Genomic DNA, 17,500 nt, shown 5'->3' with positions numbered 1-17,500 from the left:
CAGACTGCATGTTTTTTCTTAATTTTATTATTTAAATTTTTTTTAAAGGATGCTGCCCTTACGGTCAACTCTTTTAAAACAGATCTAGCGTCAGTTGGTGCATGCCTCGAAGCAGTAAGACAAACCCGCTTGGCAGTCTGTGTTCAGTTCCACACTTTCTTTTTGTGACTCCACAGAAACATTTTTGGAAGGCTGTTATTTGGGAGCACAGCATTGGAGCCGGTATGTCACACTCTAAAACAACCATTTCAGCCGCAGTACAGCCCAGCACTCCGTCTGATGTATGCTTCACTCTAAAACAACCATTTTAGCCGCAGCCCAGCACTCCGTCTGATGCATGCTCTCTGGGGGCATAGGTCCTAACTGTCCCTAGCCTCAGGCTCAGTTTTAGCCTCCTGAGGGTTATTGGATTGTGGATGAATACCCCTTATCAATACTAAACACCTGCATAATGTAGGTTTTTTTTTTGGTGGTTATTGATTTTTGCCGCAGTGTTTTTTTTTTATTTTAAATGTTTTAATATGTAACTCTTGTTCTATACTGTTGAAGTAAATGTTGGTCTGTTCTTTTTGGCCACTGGCACTTTTCTAGATAACAGAATTGATTCTGCATTGGCACGGCCAAACCTTTAGGATGACCACTATTACGAGGGCAAACCTTTAGGATGACCACTATTACGAGGGTGAGGGTGGAAGAATTAATATTTTTGGAGGAACTGTCCCTCTGAATGCAGTAGAAAAGTAACAACTACTTTTATGAGGTATTTCATGTCTTTGTTCTTTTTTGTCATCTTATGTTTAATTATAGTTTGCCTCATCCTGGGAATAACATGACACGTCATTTTCACACAGTTCTAAAATTATAACATGCTTATTAAATTGGTCTTTGGATCATCTGTTTGCATGTAAAAAAAAACAAGCTAACGTGGTTGACAGAAGTGTTGAAGAGGCCATCTGCTGCCTTTCTTAATCTGTATCACAATACAGAGATTTGTTTGGACTCGGGAGTGATTGCCTTGTGAGTGTTCTCAGTGGTCTACACTCTAAGAACAGTCATGAAATTATCGGGTGCAGCCGTGGGATCAGTGAAGCTCTGAAAAGCCCCATTTACATCTCTGCAGCTCCCCTTCACTGAGCCCAGTCGCTCACGCCAGAGATCCGCAGGAAGTCCTGATGTGCCGCTTGGAACAGTGAAAGTCTGTGAATCAGTTTCTGTCCCAGTGCCTTTCAGCACCAGAGCAGCCTGTCACTCATGCGTTACCATGGAGATGACAGCGACAGTCGCCCACTGAGGCCTGCTTGAGTGGACGAGCGTCTCGTCTTGAGTTCTGTTCTAATGTCTGTGTTCCCTCATTGGTGGAATGAGAGGACCCTTAGACCACCTCATAGAGTGCAGCAGGAACATTTTGTTTTTGGTTGTAACGCAAACCTGTAATTTCGAGAGGGCCCTGCTTGTACCCTCTCTGTCGCGGTGGCTGTGCAAACAGCAGGCTGTTCTTTACATTTGAGGCCTAGTGGTTCGACCGCTGAACAGGCTTCGTGTGGCCGCCTCTTACACCTCGCCACTCCTCTTACCTCACACACTCAGCCGTGACAACCACTCCTCTTACCCAACACACACTCAGCCGTGACGCGCTATGCTCACATACAGGCCACCGTAGGCAAGAGATGACATGAGCACTGCTTCTCTCTTTCTCTGCAGTGTGCTCTAGAAACCTACAGCTCATGATTGGCGGGTGTGTCTTTGCTCCTAGCCAGCCATATATAGAGCAATTAAACATGTCAAAGCCTTTCTTTAGTAGAGGGCACATCTGGATCTTACAGGGGCGCAACATTGCTGTAGTTCAGAGAGAGTTCAGAGGCGCTACGTTTGACTTGGAAGACGTGTTTCAGAAGAAAGTTGGTTGGTTGTTCAGGAGCCTCTGAAGAGAATAGTCTGGCAGGGGGTGGGACACAGGTTCTCTGGCGGGGGGTGGGACACAGGTTCTCTGGCGGGGGTGGGAATAATGTTGGTAACCTTTCTCCTTGTCTGTAGGGCCGGACGGGGAGCATCACTGGGCCAAGCACTACCCCTTCTGTGGAGGGGCGTTCCAGTCCCCCATCGACTTCCAGACGCCACTCCTGAGGTACGAACCTAACCTGCCACCGGTCGAGGTGCGGAACTACAACCTCTCCCTAAACGAACAGCTTACCCTCAGCAACAACGGACACTCTGGTAAGCTGTATGGCTCCTACCGCTTAGTATGCATGGGATACTGCTAAGAGTACACTATATAGTATGCATAGGATACTGCTAAGAGTACACTATATAGTGTGCATAGGATACTACTAAAAGTACACTATATAGTATGCATGGGATACTGCTAAGAGTACACTGCATATTAACTGCCCTGTTTCCATCCACTGTCTCTCAAATTAAAGCTGTTCAACACGTGCTGGAATAACCTTTATGTGTGTGTGTAAGTGTGTATGTGAGTGTGTGTATGTGTGTATGTAAGTATGTATGTGAGTGTGTATATGTGTGTATGTGTGTATGTAAGTGTGAATGTGAGTGTATATGTGTGTGTGTGTGTGTGTGTATGTGTGTGTGTGTGTGTGTGTGTGTGTACAGGTGTAAGGTGCTTCACTGATCAAGTGACTCACTTTTTCTTCGACTCTGTGCCATATAAGGAAGGATTTAACACACATGTCACTTTACTTTCACAGCTCCTCTCGCTAAGCAGGCAGATCCAGCCGTGGTTTATAACCGTAATCCCAGTGTTAAACCAGTAAGGCAGGGTGTACCACGCTTATGGCTCACAGATGACGTCTGTCTTCTCACAGACATGAAAGAGTATATCTCTGTGTCTGCTCAAAGAAAGATTTAGTGAGGTGTATGCAAGGTGTTTCTCTGGTCTGGAGACTTTTCTCATGCCCACTACAGACAATAAAACACGGGTACCTGCTAAGGTTCTTGGAGAAAGACATTACCAAACGACTGACTATTTTGGTTTCGCCCTGTAATTCTGGAGTTTATGATCCAAAGTCTGGGTGAAATCCCTTTGTAATCCTGAAGTCTGCGGATATAAATTATTGTAATCATAACCCGTGCATCAAACATAATCCTCTTGAAGAAAAATATTTTATATTTGATAAAGGGCAAATTAAAGGCCAAACTAGAATAAGGGTGATGAAGATGAGGATGAAGATGAACCACACTCGTTTAAAACAGGCCCTCCTCTATCTCTTAATTTCTGGGTCAACATGAAGAAAATAACAGGAGGTTCTTTTTCTCCCCCTTTTTGCCCTCAACCACAGCAATTTACTGCACTCGCCCTCTTGTTATGATAGCTACCCTTGTGCGCAAGAGACGCAGCCTTTCGTTGTGTTTGGTCTGGGAAAACATGGAGGGGCAGCCTGAGTCATCAGCTGGTCCCCCAGGTAGCTCTCGTCACAACCAGGTTCATCACGGGTCTGTGGTCACCCCTCACTTTATTCTTAGCGCTGATGGTTGGTCAAAAGTGTATAATTAAGGCCTATTACTCTAGCGGGAGACGCTAACAGAGACAGAAACATGGTACGTGTCAGAGCATACGCATCAGAAGGGCCTGTGAGAAAACCCTGGTGTCATTGTCTGATTCATATGTATCTCATTACAGGGACTCTTGTCCTTACCCTGACCTTGGTGTAATGCTACGTATCACTTCATGGTAGGACGGGGTTGTGTGTTTAAATAAGATGGATTCCTTCCAAGTAGCGATGATGGCTGAGAAAGAAAGGCTGCCAGTACCTGATTCTTCCAGCTTCAGCAACCGCTGTTGAGGCATCTAAGACGCAAGCATGCGACACGTGTGTGTGTGTGTGTGTGTGTGTGTGTGTGTGTGTGTGTGTGTGTGTGTGTGTGTGTGTGTGTGTGTGTGTGTGTGTGGGGGGGGGGTGTGTGTGTGTGTGTGTGTGTGTGTGTGTGTGTGTGTGTGTGAGTGAGTGTGTGTGCGTGTAACCATAGATGGCTGATATTATTGATATTGTGAGGTACATAGTTGAGGTCTGTGCATGAACGATGCATACCATCTCACACTTCTACCAAGAAAATAACTGAACACATTATTTAAAGGCTGTTTCAGTTTCTTTCTGTGACTGACATTTTCGCCTGCTGATTTTACAGTTGTTGTGCTATATGCTGCTATCACATTCTCAGCCACATTATGGGGGATGAAGTATTTGTTGACAACTCTTTGGTTGAGTGTGTACTCTAGAGTGGTGGATTTTAATCCGAGCTGATTAGCGTTGTGTAATTGCGCCTGTGATACCTCAGTAGTGTTGCTAAACTCTTCAGGGTTGGGTGCTGGTAGTGGATTCAGTAGTGTTGCTAAACTCTTCAGGGTTGAGTGCTGGTAGTGGGTTCAGTAGTGTTGCTAAACTCTTCAGGGTTGGGTTGGGTGCTGGTAGTGGGTTCAGTAGTGTTGCTAAACTCTTCAGGGTTGGGTGCTGGTAGTGGGTTCAGTAGTGTTGCTAAACTTCTCAGGGTTGGGTTGGGTGCTGGTAGTGGGTTCAGTAGTGTTGCTAATCTCCTGTTGCTAAACTCTTCAGGGTTGGGTGCTGGTAGTGGGTTCAGTAGTGTTGCTAAACCTCTCAGGGTTGGGTGCTGGTAGTGGGTTCTCGGAGGCAGGGCTGTGGCAGGTGGGGTGGTGTCGTGTGGTGACGCTAACACTAGCTCTGTGTGCATCTGCATCAACAGCAGCGGACTACAGACACACCTCTCCTCTCACACTGTCTTCATCATCTGCCAGGTGGTAGTTTATGTGTGTGTGTCCCCCCCACCCCCAATATTTCTGTCCTGTAATCTGACAGGTTTTAAAAGCTGTGCGTAAACCTTGTTAAAATTCCTGACAGGACCGTGAACTTTTAGCTGTCTCTGATGCTGCTTGAGAGTGAGAACACTGAGTAAACTATTTGTGGATATTTGCTCATGTTTGTTTCTAGCTCTTCGTCTCCTGAAGCTATGTGTACAGGGGCGATGTATGCAGTATTTATTCCCCACTAATTCGTCTTTGTGATTGGAATATCAATGGTCAATCATTACCTACTGAGAAACATTTGGTCAGATTATTTTGGCCAGCTGAAATTGTGTGGAAATACCATTTGGGAGCATTCCTGCCAAATGAATAATGTTCTACATAATAACCTTTCAGGATTAACACAGTTCAGTTCTTTTGATTCTTTCACATAAGTTGAGATCCTTTTAGGTTAGTTGTGTCCTTATATCTGAATGTCTATATGTATGTACATGTAAATGCATGTATTTAAATGTATGTATGTGTAAATGCATGTATATAAATGTATGTAGGCTATGTGTGTGTGTGTATATATGTGTATGTATGTATGTGTGTATATATGTGTATGTACTGTATTTATGTGTGTATATATGTGTATATATATACAGTATATGAAATGTCCCAATCTGTGTGTTGAGTACACATGAAACACGTGGTTGTGTTGTTTCCTCTCCACAGTGCAGCTGTCCCTGCCCTCCAGGATGTTCATATCCAGCCTGCCTCACCGCTACTCCGCCGCCCAGCTGCACCTCCACTGGGGATCCCCCAGCCTGCTGCCGGGCTCCGAGCACACCGTCAACGGCAAGCAGTTCGCCGCAGAGGTGAGGAAGTCTAAAGGGTGGCACCGAGGTGGACGCAGGCCACCAAAACTAACCCTAACTAAACTAAAACTAACACTCAACTAACCCTAACTGAACTAAAACTAACACTCAACTAACCCTAACTAAACTAACACTCAACTAACCCTAACTAAACTAAAACTAACACTCAACTAACCTTAACTAAACTAACATCCGGAACATCTAACATCTGGACAGTACAGTTCCTAGGCGCTGCTGTTTTCTCCTGACGGGGAGGGAGTCAAGGTTCAATTCTTAGGAAACCGATGCGCTGACAATATTATAATAATAATATAATAATAAAACTTTATTTATATAGCACCTTTCATGCAAAAGAATGCAGCTCAAAGTGCTTTACAGCAAATACATAACGTGCACAAAGAAATTACATGCACATAAAAAAAAGACATCAAAGAAACATAAAGCAATTTTTTTTAAATAAAATTCTAATTATAAAATTGAATACATAAAATGCATAGCATAAGATAGAAAATAAAACTGCAGAGATATATTTAATCTAACCCCTTTTAGTGTGAACAGGTAGATGGTAAAAACCTGCTAGGCTCTAGGCCTGCCGCACCTCCACCGGTGCCCTTTGGGCTAGCTGCGGGGTCGTCAGCCGGGGACCACCTTTCACAGATGTTTCGCCCCTTATCCCGGAACATCTCCTGGTGGCGGGGCAGTGAACAGGGACGTCTCCCAGTCACCCCCCGCAGCTAGCCTTTCTCAGGAGTTGCTCGCTCCCCATGCCTTGTCCCGCCTCCTTAACCAAAGCCAAAAACTTGCCTTCTCTGCTTCCTCAGACAGCTCTCTGGTGGCTTTGTGAAGCTCCTTGCCCCTCAGCCCTAGCTCTTTAATATCACAAGTAGAGATTTAAATTAAATTAAATTAAATTCAATTCAATTCAATTCAATTCAATTAAAAGTATTTATATATATATGTATTTATGTATAATATATATATATAGTGCGAAGTAGTAGCTAGTTAAAGGCTAATGTGAAAAGGTACGTTTTTAGTTTTCTTTTAAAGATGTTAAGCGAGCTGGCTTCCCTGATGTCTATAGGCAGTATGTTCCATAGCACTGGGGCGTAATTGACAAATGCTGTGTCCCCGATTTTCTTACGGCTGTTGCTGGGAACCTCCAATAAACCAGCATTCGATGATCGCAGTGTTCTTGAAGGCAAGAATTTGACTAGGAAGTTTGCAATGTAACTTGGTCCTAGCCCATTAAGGGCTTTGTATATTAGGAGAAGGACCTTAAAGTCAATTCTAAAAGTTACTGGAAGCCAGTGCAGAGCAGCTAAAACTGGACTAATGTGCTCTCTCCTCTTGGTTCTGGTTAATAGCCGAGCTGGAGTTTTGAATGAGCTGAAGTCTCTCAGTTGTTTTTTTTTTGAGGCCAGTAAGGATTGCATTACAATAATCAAGCCGGCTTGAAATAAAGGCATGTATCAGTTTTTCAGCATCTTTTTGATTGATAAATGGCAGGACTTTAGCTATGTTTTTAAGGTGGAAAAATTATGTTTTCGTCACCTTGTTAATGTGAGACTTAAATCTGCTTAAATCTGAATCTAAAATAACACCAAGACTTGTAACCTCCGATCTAATCAAGGGAGTTAATTTCCCCAGATTATTAAACAGCATTTCTCTTTTTGTTTTAAGGCCGACTAGTAGGATCTCAGTTTTGTCCTCGTTTAACTTTAAGAAATTATTGCTCATCCACTTATTTATCGCCAAAAGACAGGTAGTAACGGAGTTCATTGCTGCAGCATCATTTGGCTCAGCAGAGATGTACAGTTGCGTGTCATCAGCATAACTATGGAAACATACATTGTGTTCTCTAATGATGTCCCCAAGTGGCAGCATGTACAGTGAGAATAATAATGGACCAAGGCAGCTCCCTTGTGCAACCCCAAAGCAGATGTCATGTTTCTTAGACACATGATCTCCAAGCCTGACATAAAACTTTCTCCCTTTGATGTATGTTCTGAACCAGTTTAATACAGAGTCAGAAAGCCCAACTAACTTTTCAAGACGATGAATTAGGATGACATGATCAATAGTATCAAATGCTGCACTTAGGTCTAAGAGGACCAGGATTGAGACCTTATTTGCATCCAAATTTAGTCTGAGGTCGCTGATTACTTTAGTAAGAGCAGTTTCAGTGCTGTGGCATGTTCTAAAGCCTGATTGAAATTTCTCCAGGATATTGTTTTGAGTTTATTTGCACTGAAACTATCTTTTCAAGTACTTTACTAATGAATGGAAGATTGGAAATCGGCCTATAGTTGATCAGTGCATTACCATCTAGGTTGGGTTTTTTTAGTAAGGGTTTTACAACAGCTGTTTTGAAGGCATCTGGGAAGATGCCAGTTTGAAGAGGTGTATTTATAATCTTCAGGACATGACTTGAAACACTGTCGAAGACCCGCTTAAAAAATGCTGTAGGTACAGGGTCAATACATGAGGTGGAGGAATTGCACTCAGTGACAGTCTTACAAAGATCCACCAATGTGATGCAGGTGAAATTTCCCATGATTGCATCTTTTTTACAGTGTTTTCTGAGGCCATCTGCGTTTACATCAGAAATAATACTGGCTCTAATTGAAGTTATCTTGTTATTGAAGAACAGTGCGAGTTCTTCACATTTTGATGTGGAGGACTGCGGAGGAGTAGGGGCAGTGTGGAGTAGCTGGTCGATAGGGGAGAATAATATTCTAGAATTTCCAGCATTCTCTGTAATAACCTTGGAAAAGTAATCCTTTCTTGCCATATGACGCCACTTTGGACGTGTGTGCCTATTGAATTAGTAAATGTAAATGTTATGGAGATCTATAGTCTTGAGTAAATGTAAATGTTATGGAGATCTATAGTCTTGAGTAAATGTAAATGTTATGGAGATCTATAGTCTTGAGTAAGTGTAAATGTTATGGAGATCTATAGTCTTGAGTAAATGTAAATGTTATGGAGATCTATAGTCTTGGCATTCGTGGTTTTCCTTAAGACATTCTCAGTGAGCAGTTTGCAGCAGCAGAGAGGGATCGTTTCGACGGTCTGCAGCAACACTTAGGCACATGCAATATGACCATCTGTAAAACCTTTCCGCTCAGGCACTGCCATTCTCATTTTCAGACGGGCAAAGAGAACCCTTCATGTGAAAGACTTGTTTTGCATTAATCCACAGTCCAAGTCTCCAAGTCCTGGAGCTAAATATGGCAAAAAACATCTCAGATATCCTGCTCAGATATTTACATTTTGAAATGCATATATTCCAGTAGGATGTACTCTAAATATCTTCGATTTCATGCAACTAAATCTTTCATCACGTAGACATAGAGGATTAAAGAGGCCATCTTGCAAATTATGAACAAATGATGCAGACTGAACACAAACCCTATATATTCATTAACAGTACTGTTTCAGAACACGAACCCTATATATTCATTAACTGTACTGCTTTAAGCCTTCTATGCTGTCTGTTTTCTGTCAGTGAAGAAAAAGATGGGTGATGACATCAGAATTTAAAACTGCCTTTAATTGTCCTTAAGTGCATGTCCCTGCTGCCAGTATGGGCTATTATTTGAGGCTCTAATTGGTGAGGTGACACATCGAAATGATGAGAATAATCCACCAGCCCTCAAACAGTAACTTAGTGGAAATTTACTGATCTTCCCGTAGGGGGCATAAATAAATAACGCAAATTATGACTGAGCGCTAAGCTTCTGTCACGCCACGCTACACTGAAGGATAGCGTGCATATAGTTAAGCATCACCATTGAGGGCGAGACTTAAATTTAAGATTTATATTATTATAAAGTGACCAAAGTGTTTCACATTTAACAGATACTGACATACTGGGTAACCCTGAGATACCTTCAGCTGATGCAAGAACCCTAGGCTCTCTGTCTGTCTCTGTCTCTCTGTCTCTCTCTCTCCCCCCCCTCTCTCTGTCTCCTTCTCCCCCCCCTCTCTCTCTGTCTCTCTCTCCCCCCCCTCTCTCTCTGTCTGTCTCCCTGTCACTCACTCCCTTTCTCTCCCTCACTTTCTCTCAGTGTCTCCCTCCCTCCCTCTCTCTCTGTCTCTGAGCACTAGGAAGTTGGCGTGCGTTTTCTAGCACACACCCATCAGGGATGCAGAAACAGCTCGTTGTGCACTTTGCCTTGGTAATTGAACGCTCATTTGGTGTCTGGTCCTGTGGCTTGGCATCCTTCTCTCTACCCATTCCTATATTCTGCTGAGAAAATATAGCAGTTGCATTTCAGAATGGAGACAGGCACTTGCTTGCCTTTTTTTATGAGCAGGTTTTGGAGCCAGGGACGTTGCTGTGTAAGTGTTTGATACACAGATGCACAGGTTGTGGTAATGAGCAGACCGCAGCTTTGTCATATAAATGTAACCTTACGGTATGGAGTAAATGATATATCACGGCGCGGAATGCAGAGTCCTGTTGTTGTCCTAGTTTCTCTTTGAGACTTTAGCTAATGTGTGGCCATACTTACTGCTTTCTGAGTCCATTCTTTAACTTCTCTGTATTTTACCGTCCCACATCAAGAGTGTCAGTATTCGCACGTTGCAAAGTATAAAGGACATGGCAGTGCAATTAAGCTCCTAAGCTTCGGCGTAGTGAAACACAAGCCATTATCATCCCTTCCACAGAGTCCTATTTGAGTGTGGTGGCAGTCAAAGCTCATTTAAATACCTCAGTCCCCAGTAAACATGTTCACATAATTGGGTGGCTGTCTTTCAGTCTGTGGTTGAGATGTTTGTTTTGCCGCTAGTCCTTGACGTTATGAGGGTTTCTGTGTTGCCCTAATTTGGTGAAAATGCCCTTTCTGAACATGAAGAGAAGCGTGGGCGAGGAGGAATCCTCATTTGAGGCGTGTGTTTGAGTCGTGAGGGACATTCTGATCAAAACAAACAAACATTTAGGGCATGTGTTTGAGTCGTGAGGGACATTCTGATCAAAACAAACAAACAAAAGTGTCCGTAAAGGTGATGACAATGTTGTTAGCAGTTCAGAGGGTTCCTGGGGAAAAAAAGTGATGCAACCTGCTACAATTTGCTCTTGGTCTCGCCACCTTTTATAGCCAGACCATCAGTCCTCCGGACCAGAGCCTGTCTGGGCATCTGAGGCTAGACCCGAGTTCCTAAGTGGTCACGTTTAGCAGAGGGATGTCTTCCCCTCTCTGACTCCCGACTCCCATGAAAACCACAGGTCCTCTGTCTCTCTTCTCTCCAGAGGAGCAGTGGAGTCCTGTTCAAATGAGCACCTCCCTGAAATAGAGGAGTCGTCCCCCTCTTTTTTCTCATGGCCAGGCCAGGCCCAGGCTATAAATACTGAAGCAGTCTGTGTCTGCATCAAACCCATGCCTATCCTGATGCGCAGCAGGCAAAGCCACCACACACACACACACACACACACACACACACACACACACACACACACACACACACACACTCTCTCTCTCTCTCTCTCTCCAGTGGGTCACTGTTTGGCCCGTCTCACAGCATTGTAGCATTGCATCCTGAACTGGGATTGGATTCAGTGTGAAAATGAAGGGTCTAATGGGGGCATTTGTAGCTGGATATGAGTGAATAATCACGTAGGGTCTTTAGACAGCAGATGACTGGTGTGGATCTGGTGCAGTCTGAGCTTGATCGCGTGGTGATCTGCCCCTGATCGCGTGGTTATCTGCCCCTGATCGCGTGGTTATCTGCCCCTGATCTGGTGTAGACCTGGTTGTGGTCCAGCACTTATGTGGTGTAGGTCTGCCGGACGTTCACCAGATCTGAGCCAGGTCTGTGTGTGTGTGTGTGTGTGTGTGTGTGTGTGTGTGTGTGTGTGTGTGTGTGTGTCTGTGTGTGTCTAGTCACGTCACTCCATGCAGTGTCATCAGATTGGACTCACAATGAAAGATCAGGGAGTGTGGCCCTCATCACACAGTCTAGACAAGACTGCACTTGAAGAATAAACACATACATCGGAGAGTGACTTCACAATATGTCTGCGTAGCTAGAAATGTTTCATTTTATTCCCGTCTTATTTCATGTCGGTCATTTGTTGTGTCTCCAAAGAAGACAAGCACACATATATTCAGCGCGTGTCATGACGGAGATGCACTAAAATAGGCATGACTAACGATCTCTTCAGAGCACCGCCCTCAGCCACTGCAAGAAACTATCTGATATCGGGGGGAAATGGTCATTTACGTGACTGGGCACAGTCTGTTTATTTCCTGCAATAGTCACAGAAGAAAACAGAAACAGGGAAACTTCAATCCTCGAGGGCAAGAAGGGGAACTAGGGCAGTGCAGGATGAAGAGCGCCTGTCTTTCTGTGTTTCTCGCCGTTAATGAAGCGTTCCTTTTGTCTAGATGCACATTGTGCACTTCAATTCCGACAAGTACCCCAACGTCTCCATGGCTGTGGATAAGTCAGATGGCCTGGCTGTCCTGGGGGTCCTGGTTGAGGTCAGTGCTGTTTTGCTTGTTTGTTTGTTTGTTTGTTTGTTTGTTTGTTCAGCGGGCGGAAAAGTGTGTGCGTTTTTTATGGGTGTGTCTCTCTGACTATCAGTCTGGTTCTCTAGGTTGGTGAATTCAACCCAGCCATCGACCGCTTTCTCAAATACATCAACGGTATTAAATACAAAGGTGAGTTTTTTTGCTTAGTCACCCGGGTCACACCATCTTCAAGCACTCACTGTTTTATTAGTTTGGAGTAAAAAAGTCTAAAATAATCCTCCAAAGTGTAGTTTCAATGCTGTTTTATTAGTTTTGAGTGCAACATAGGGGTTATCCTCCAAACAATACATTTAAAATAAAAAAGTATCCCCATAAAAAAAAAGAAAAGAAAAGAGGACCCCCTCGAAAACGAGAGGCTGCATCTCAAGGGGTTATCCTCCAAACAATACATTTCAAACATAAAATAATCCTCAAATGTGTAGTTTCCATGTCTGGGATTTAAAATGTGTGCGTTTGTTTTGACAGATCAGAGGATCCAAGTCCCGGCCTTCAACATCCGAGACCTCCTGCCAGCTATTCTGGATCAGTACTATCGCTACGACGGCTCCCTGACCACACCCCCCTGCTATCCCAGCGTGCTTTGGACTGTGTTCCGGAACCCTGTCACATTCTCAATCCAACAGGTGCGTAACACACACCTAGTGCCGTCTCCTCCTGTGACTCACACACCTGGTCCAGTCTCCTTGGTAACACACACCTAGTCCAGTCTCCTGGGTAACACACCTAGTGCCGTCTCCTCCTGTGACTCACACACCTAGTCCAGTCTCCTGTGACTCACACACCTAGTCCAGTCTCCTGGGTAACACACACACCTAGTCCAGTCTCCTTGGTAACACACCTAGTCCAGTCTCCTGGGTAACACACACCTAGTCCAGTCTCCTTGGTAACACACCTAGTCCAGTCTCCTGGGTAACACACCTAGTCCAGTCTCCTTGGTAACACACGCGTAGTCCAGTCTCCTGGGGTCAGCTGGTGGAGAATGGCACTTACAATGTCAACGCTATTGCCTCAAGGATCATGTAGTACAACTTCTAATGTAATGTAAATGTTGCCCTATCCTTTAGTTGGCAGTGAATGTACTAAATGCATTTAGTGTAACACCTCAAACTTCAGATGCTTTATATCTGAGCCTAGCAATTTACTGTCATATTGTTCTATCCCATTACTGAAAGCCAAACTTTAGCTGTTCCCATGAATAAACCAGCACCACATATATTCTTAGGTGTAATTAGAACCACAGAAGTCGTGGTGACTGCCATTGTTCGTAAGCGTCTGTTTATTGTTCTGCGTCGGCAGTTCCAGGCCCTGGCCTCCGCCATGTACTCCTCCAGCGTACAGGAGTCTGCCCCAGTGCCACTGAACGGAAACTACCGGAAGCCACAGCTCGCAGACAACAGAGTTGTCCTGGTGTCTTTCCAGGATGGTGAGTTGGGGTTTGGCATGCGGCATGGGGTCACTGGGCTGAGAGAGCATGGTGTGATAACTCATAGGAACTGGCTGAAGGGCAAAGCTTTCGCACTGCACTGCAGCCTTGGGGGAGGCTTGATATAGCTGCTTTGGGGCAGGATGCTGTTTTATTGAAAGAGGGCTGGTTTGCAGAGTTGTGACTATGATTTTGTGGGCTCTTTGAAGACAAGGACAGTCGCCATGGCGCTCAGCTTCTGCTTTGCCACCTGTTAGTGGTTTCCAGCTAAATGGGTACTTTCCCCCAATTCTGGCATTTTCCGTACCTATCAAACATTCCACTACTGGACAGCTCCTTTTTTGGGGGGCTCTGGGAGGATCCGCCTCTCCACGAGATCACAACCAATCTCCCTCTGAACACAATGAAGGGCAGATTTCAAGTCGAAATTAGACGCTCGACACTCGATAAACTCCTGGGTTTAGCCCCCGCAGTGGTTCGCCACAGGAACTCTTTCGGCACGCAGAGTGCTTTGGAATGAGAGAGATCTGCATGCCGCTCATCACTCACGCTCTTTCCCAACCTGTCTGCTCAGTCGCTCTCGCTGGCGAAGACCTCCCTCTTTCTGTCTGTCTGTCTCTCTCTTTCTCTTGCTCTCTCTCTCTTTGCTTTTGTATGGTATTGCAACGCACTTGGTTTGAGCTGAATCGCTTTGAAACCTCCCTGCAGAGGGGGACTGAGCCATCTCTTGTGCCACTGTTTCAAACGCCTCTCCATCTCCATCTCCATCTCCATCTCCATCTCCGTCTCCGTTTCCGTTTCCGTCTCCTCTCCTTGGGCTTCTCGGTGCGGTGTGGGTCTGTGCTTCTAACGTGAAGAGTGTCTAAACCCTCCATCTGGTGTATGTAGGCCGGGCGCAGCATGGCGTTCTCAAAGCAGCCACTGCTCTGCGGCGGAAGCAGGTCATCCAGCAGCTGCTGGTCGGCGACCTGGCAGATCTGGCGGACGAGGGGCTGTACCACCTGCTGCCCGTCGTCAGCCCCAAGCCCCGGACCACCGGGAAGTGGAAAACCACAAGGAAGAGCCAGCGTGCCCACACTCCGGGCGTAAACACGCAGCGCTGGCAGCAAAACAGCTTACCAGGCGGCCGGGGCGGCGGCAGCAACGCCTACGTGCCCACAGCAGGGAAGAAAGGCACGCAGGGCGGGCACTACGCGGGTACGTACGGCATGAGCGAGGCGGCGGCGCTGTGTTACGGCGCGCTGGAGGAGAAGGCGGCGAGGCAGCTGAGGGCCGTCCACAGCGAGGCCCAGCTGGCGCAGCTGCTGAAGAAGACCGTCCTCCCCGAGCTCAACCTCCGCAGCTACCTGGCCTGCAGGTCCGAGCTGGACCTGGACACCGTCAGGCTCCTGATCCGCGGCCGGCCCCGTGACGAGGCCAATGAGCTGGACCACTCGCTCACCATGGCAACCCTGGGACACAGGAAGAAGCCACCGGTGCCGTACCGAGGGCCAACCCCGGCTTCGACTAAGAAACCATTGAGGAACTCGCAGTCATCAGTCCTCAAGAACCCCTACAGCAATGCCTACAAACACAACCGAATTCATCCCTTTGAATGGGAAGACTAGCGCTATGAGATGCTACAGGAAGTGAGTGAGATGCTACAGGAAGTGAGTAGCTACTGTGGGGTTCAGCAATGCTCTTTGGCATGGAGGAGACTCGTGTCACGTGTGAAGCACAACACGGCAGACATGAGTGCAGGTATTCTAGCACACAACCCAGCAACAAGAGATCTAGGTTAAAGCTTTCTATCTATTTTTCTATTTATATAGCTTGCATTGGGCTGGGGTACCATGCTATGTAGAAAACATGAATTTAGCCTCATAGATGACAGAAGTAGCTTGCCCCTTTTTTCACTGTTCCAGTGCTTCTTGCTAAGACAATGGGTTGCACACACACACATACACACACACACACACACACACACACACACACACACACACACACACACACACACACACACACACACACACACACACACACAGAGACACACACACACACACACACTGTGTCTTTTTTCAATGCTAATTAAGGGCAATGTAACATAATGGGCACTTTTCTGTACACGAGGCCGTCTCTTGACCCAAGGCCTTCCAGTAAACACTACGGCATGGTAGACACCAGAGTCCTGGTCCAAACACACACACACACACACACACACACACACATGGTAGACACCAGAGTCCTGGTCCAAACATGAGGGGCCCTTGTGTGGGGAGCCAGAAGACTTTAAATACACTATGTGATGAAGCATCTTACCAGAAAGGAAATCTTTTCAAAGTTTATTGGGAAAAGTTGACACAGTAATTATATATTGAAGTGATTAAAGGGGCATGCAAACTGGAGGATGGCAGCTGGCAGCTAACCCTTAAAAAAGACAGTCCTTAAGTACTTTGACATTCCTGTATGTCCACTATGTGTGTTCTGGGTGTGATTTGCTCACTGTAGAGAGACCAGAAGGGGGTTGACACAGATTTTGTAATGTGCCGTTACCATTGGTACAAATAAAGCTATTACATAAAGCCATTAAACTTGTGATCATGTGATGTGTTTAACCACAGCACTTAACTGTTTGTATGGTGTGAAGATAACTTTTGAGTTTGTGTGTGTGTGTGTGTGTGTGTGTGTGTGTGTGTGTGTGTGTGAGGAGAGAGAGAGAGAGAGAGAGTAAGAGTGTGTGTGTGAATTTATTTGTTAATCACCCTGCCTTACCTTTTGTATGTACTTCATGTATTTAGAATGTGAAATATAATTGTTAATAATAATAATAATAATAATAATAATATTAGTAATAGTTTTGCCTTATAAGAACACAGTGGATAAGGAGTGTTTTTTGGTCCTAACATGTTGAATGGGGTCCCAATGGCCAAACCCATCTGACACTTTTCACATTTCTGCATAGATATTGAACAATGTGCCTACACATACACATGGACACACACATACACACACACACACACACACACACACACACACACATACACATGGACACACACACACACACACACACACACACACACGCTCTGATGGCCTGCTCCATCCACCCCCTCAGTGTTTGGTCTGTATTTATCCTGGGCCTCATGTCCTTAAGATCACACACACACACACACACACACACACACTCGCTCTGATGGCCTGCTCCGTTCCACCTCATGTCCTTAAGCTCTATGGTGACGCCGCTCTTTTCTATAGAATTGTTCATTCATAATAATAAATATAATTCTTTTACCTTATAAGAACACAATGTGCCTACACATGAACACATGAACACACACATACACATGGACTCACACATAAACATGGACCCACACATACACATGGACTCACACACACACACACACACACACACACATACACATGGACACACACATACACACACACACACACACATACACATGGACCCACACATACACATGTATACACACATACACATGGACCCACACATACACATGGACTCACACTTACACGTGGACCCACACACACACACACACACACATACACATGGACACACAGATACACACACACACACGTATACACATGGACACACACACACACATACACACATACACATGGACCCACACATACACATGGACTCACACATACGCATGGTCCCACACATACACATGGTCCCACACATACACATGTATACACATGGACCCACATGTTGATGATGTTTGAGATGTTGTACACACTCTTGGTGATGCTGCTCTGTCCTCTCTTTTTCTCATTAAGGTGTCTTTCCTTCAATGAGCTTGGGTATGTTTTACTCTGCAACATTGGTGTGTGTCTGTGTGTCTATGTGTCTTTATGTGTTTGTGTGTGTGTGTGAGTGTCTCTGTGTGTTTACGTGCATCTCTGCATGTCA

At 45.3% G+C, this 17,500-nt stretch overlaps 1 protein-coding gene across 1 annotated transcript in view; it reads left to right on the top strand.

Moving 5' to 3' along the window:
- The window catches only part of ca12 (carbonic anhydrase XII), a 21,656-nt gene extending 6,092 nt beyond the window's left edge, over positions 1-15,564 (top strand). Inside the window, exons 3-9 of the mRNA XM_031564832.2 lie at positions 2,035-2,214; positions 5,492-5,634; positions 12,027-12,122; positions 12,239-12,302; positions 12,639-12,796; positions 13,470-13,596; positions 14,485-15,564. Of these exons, the coding sequence (XP_031420692.1) occupies positions 2,035-2,214; positions 5,492-5,634; positions 12,027-12,122; positions 12,239-12,302; positions 12,639-12,796; positions 13,470-13,596; positions 14,485-15,203 (1,487 nt within the window). The 3' untranslated portion in view covers positions 15,204-15,564. The remainder of the gene's footprint in view (positions 1-2,034; positions 2,215-5,491; positions 5,635-12,026; positions 12,123-12,238; positions 12,303-12,638; positions 12,797-13,469; positions 13,597-14,484) is intronic.
- The last annotated feature ends 1,936 nt before the right edge of the window (positions 15,565-17,500 follow it).

The sequence above is a fragment of the Clupea harengus genome, chromosome 3 (genome assembly GCF_900700415.2).
Source record: "Clupea harengus chromosome 3, Ch_v2.0.2, whole genome shotgun sequence".
Lineage (NCBI taxonomy): Eukaryota > Metazoa > Chordata > Actinopteri > Clupeiformes > Clupeidae > Clupea > Clupea harengus.
This window is presented reverse-complemented; position numbering and strand designations above follow the sequence as displayed.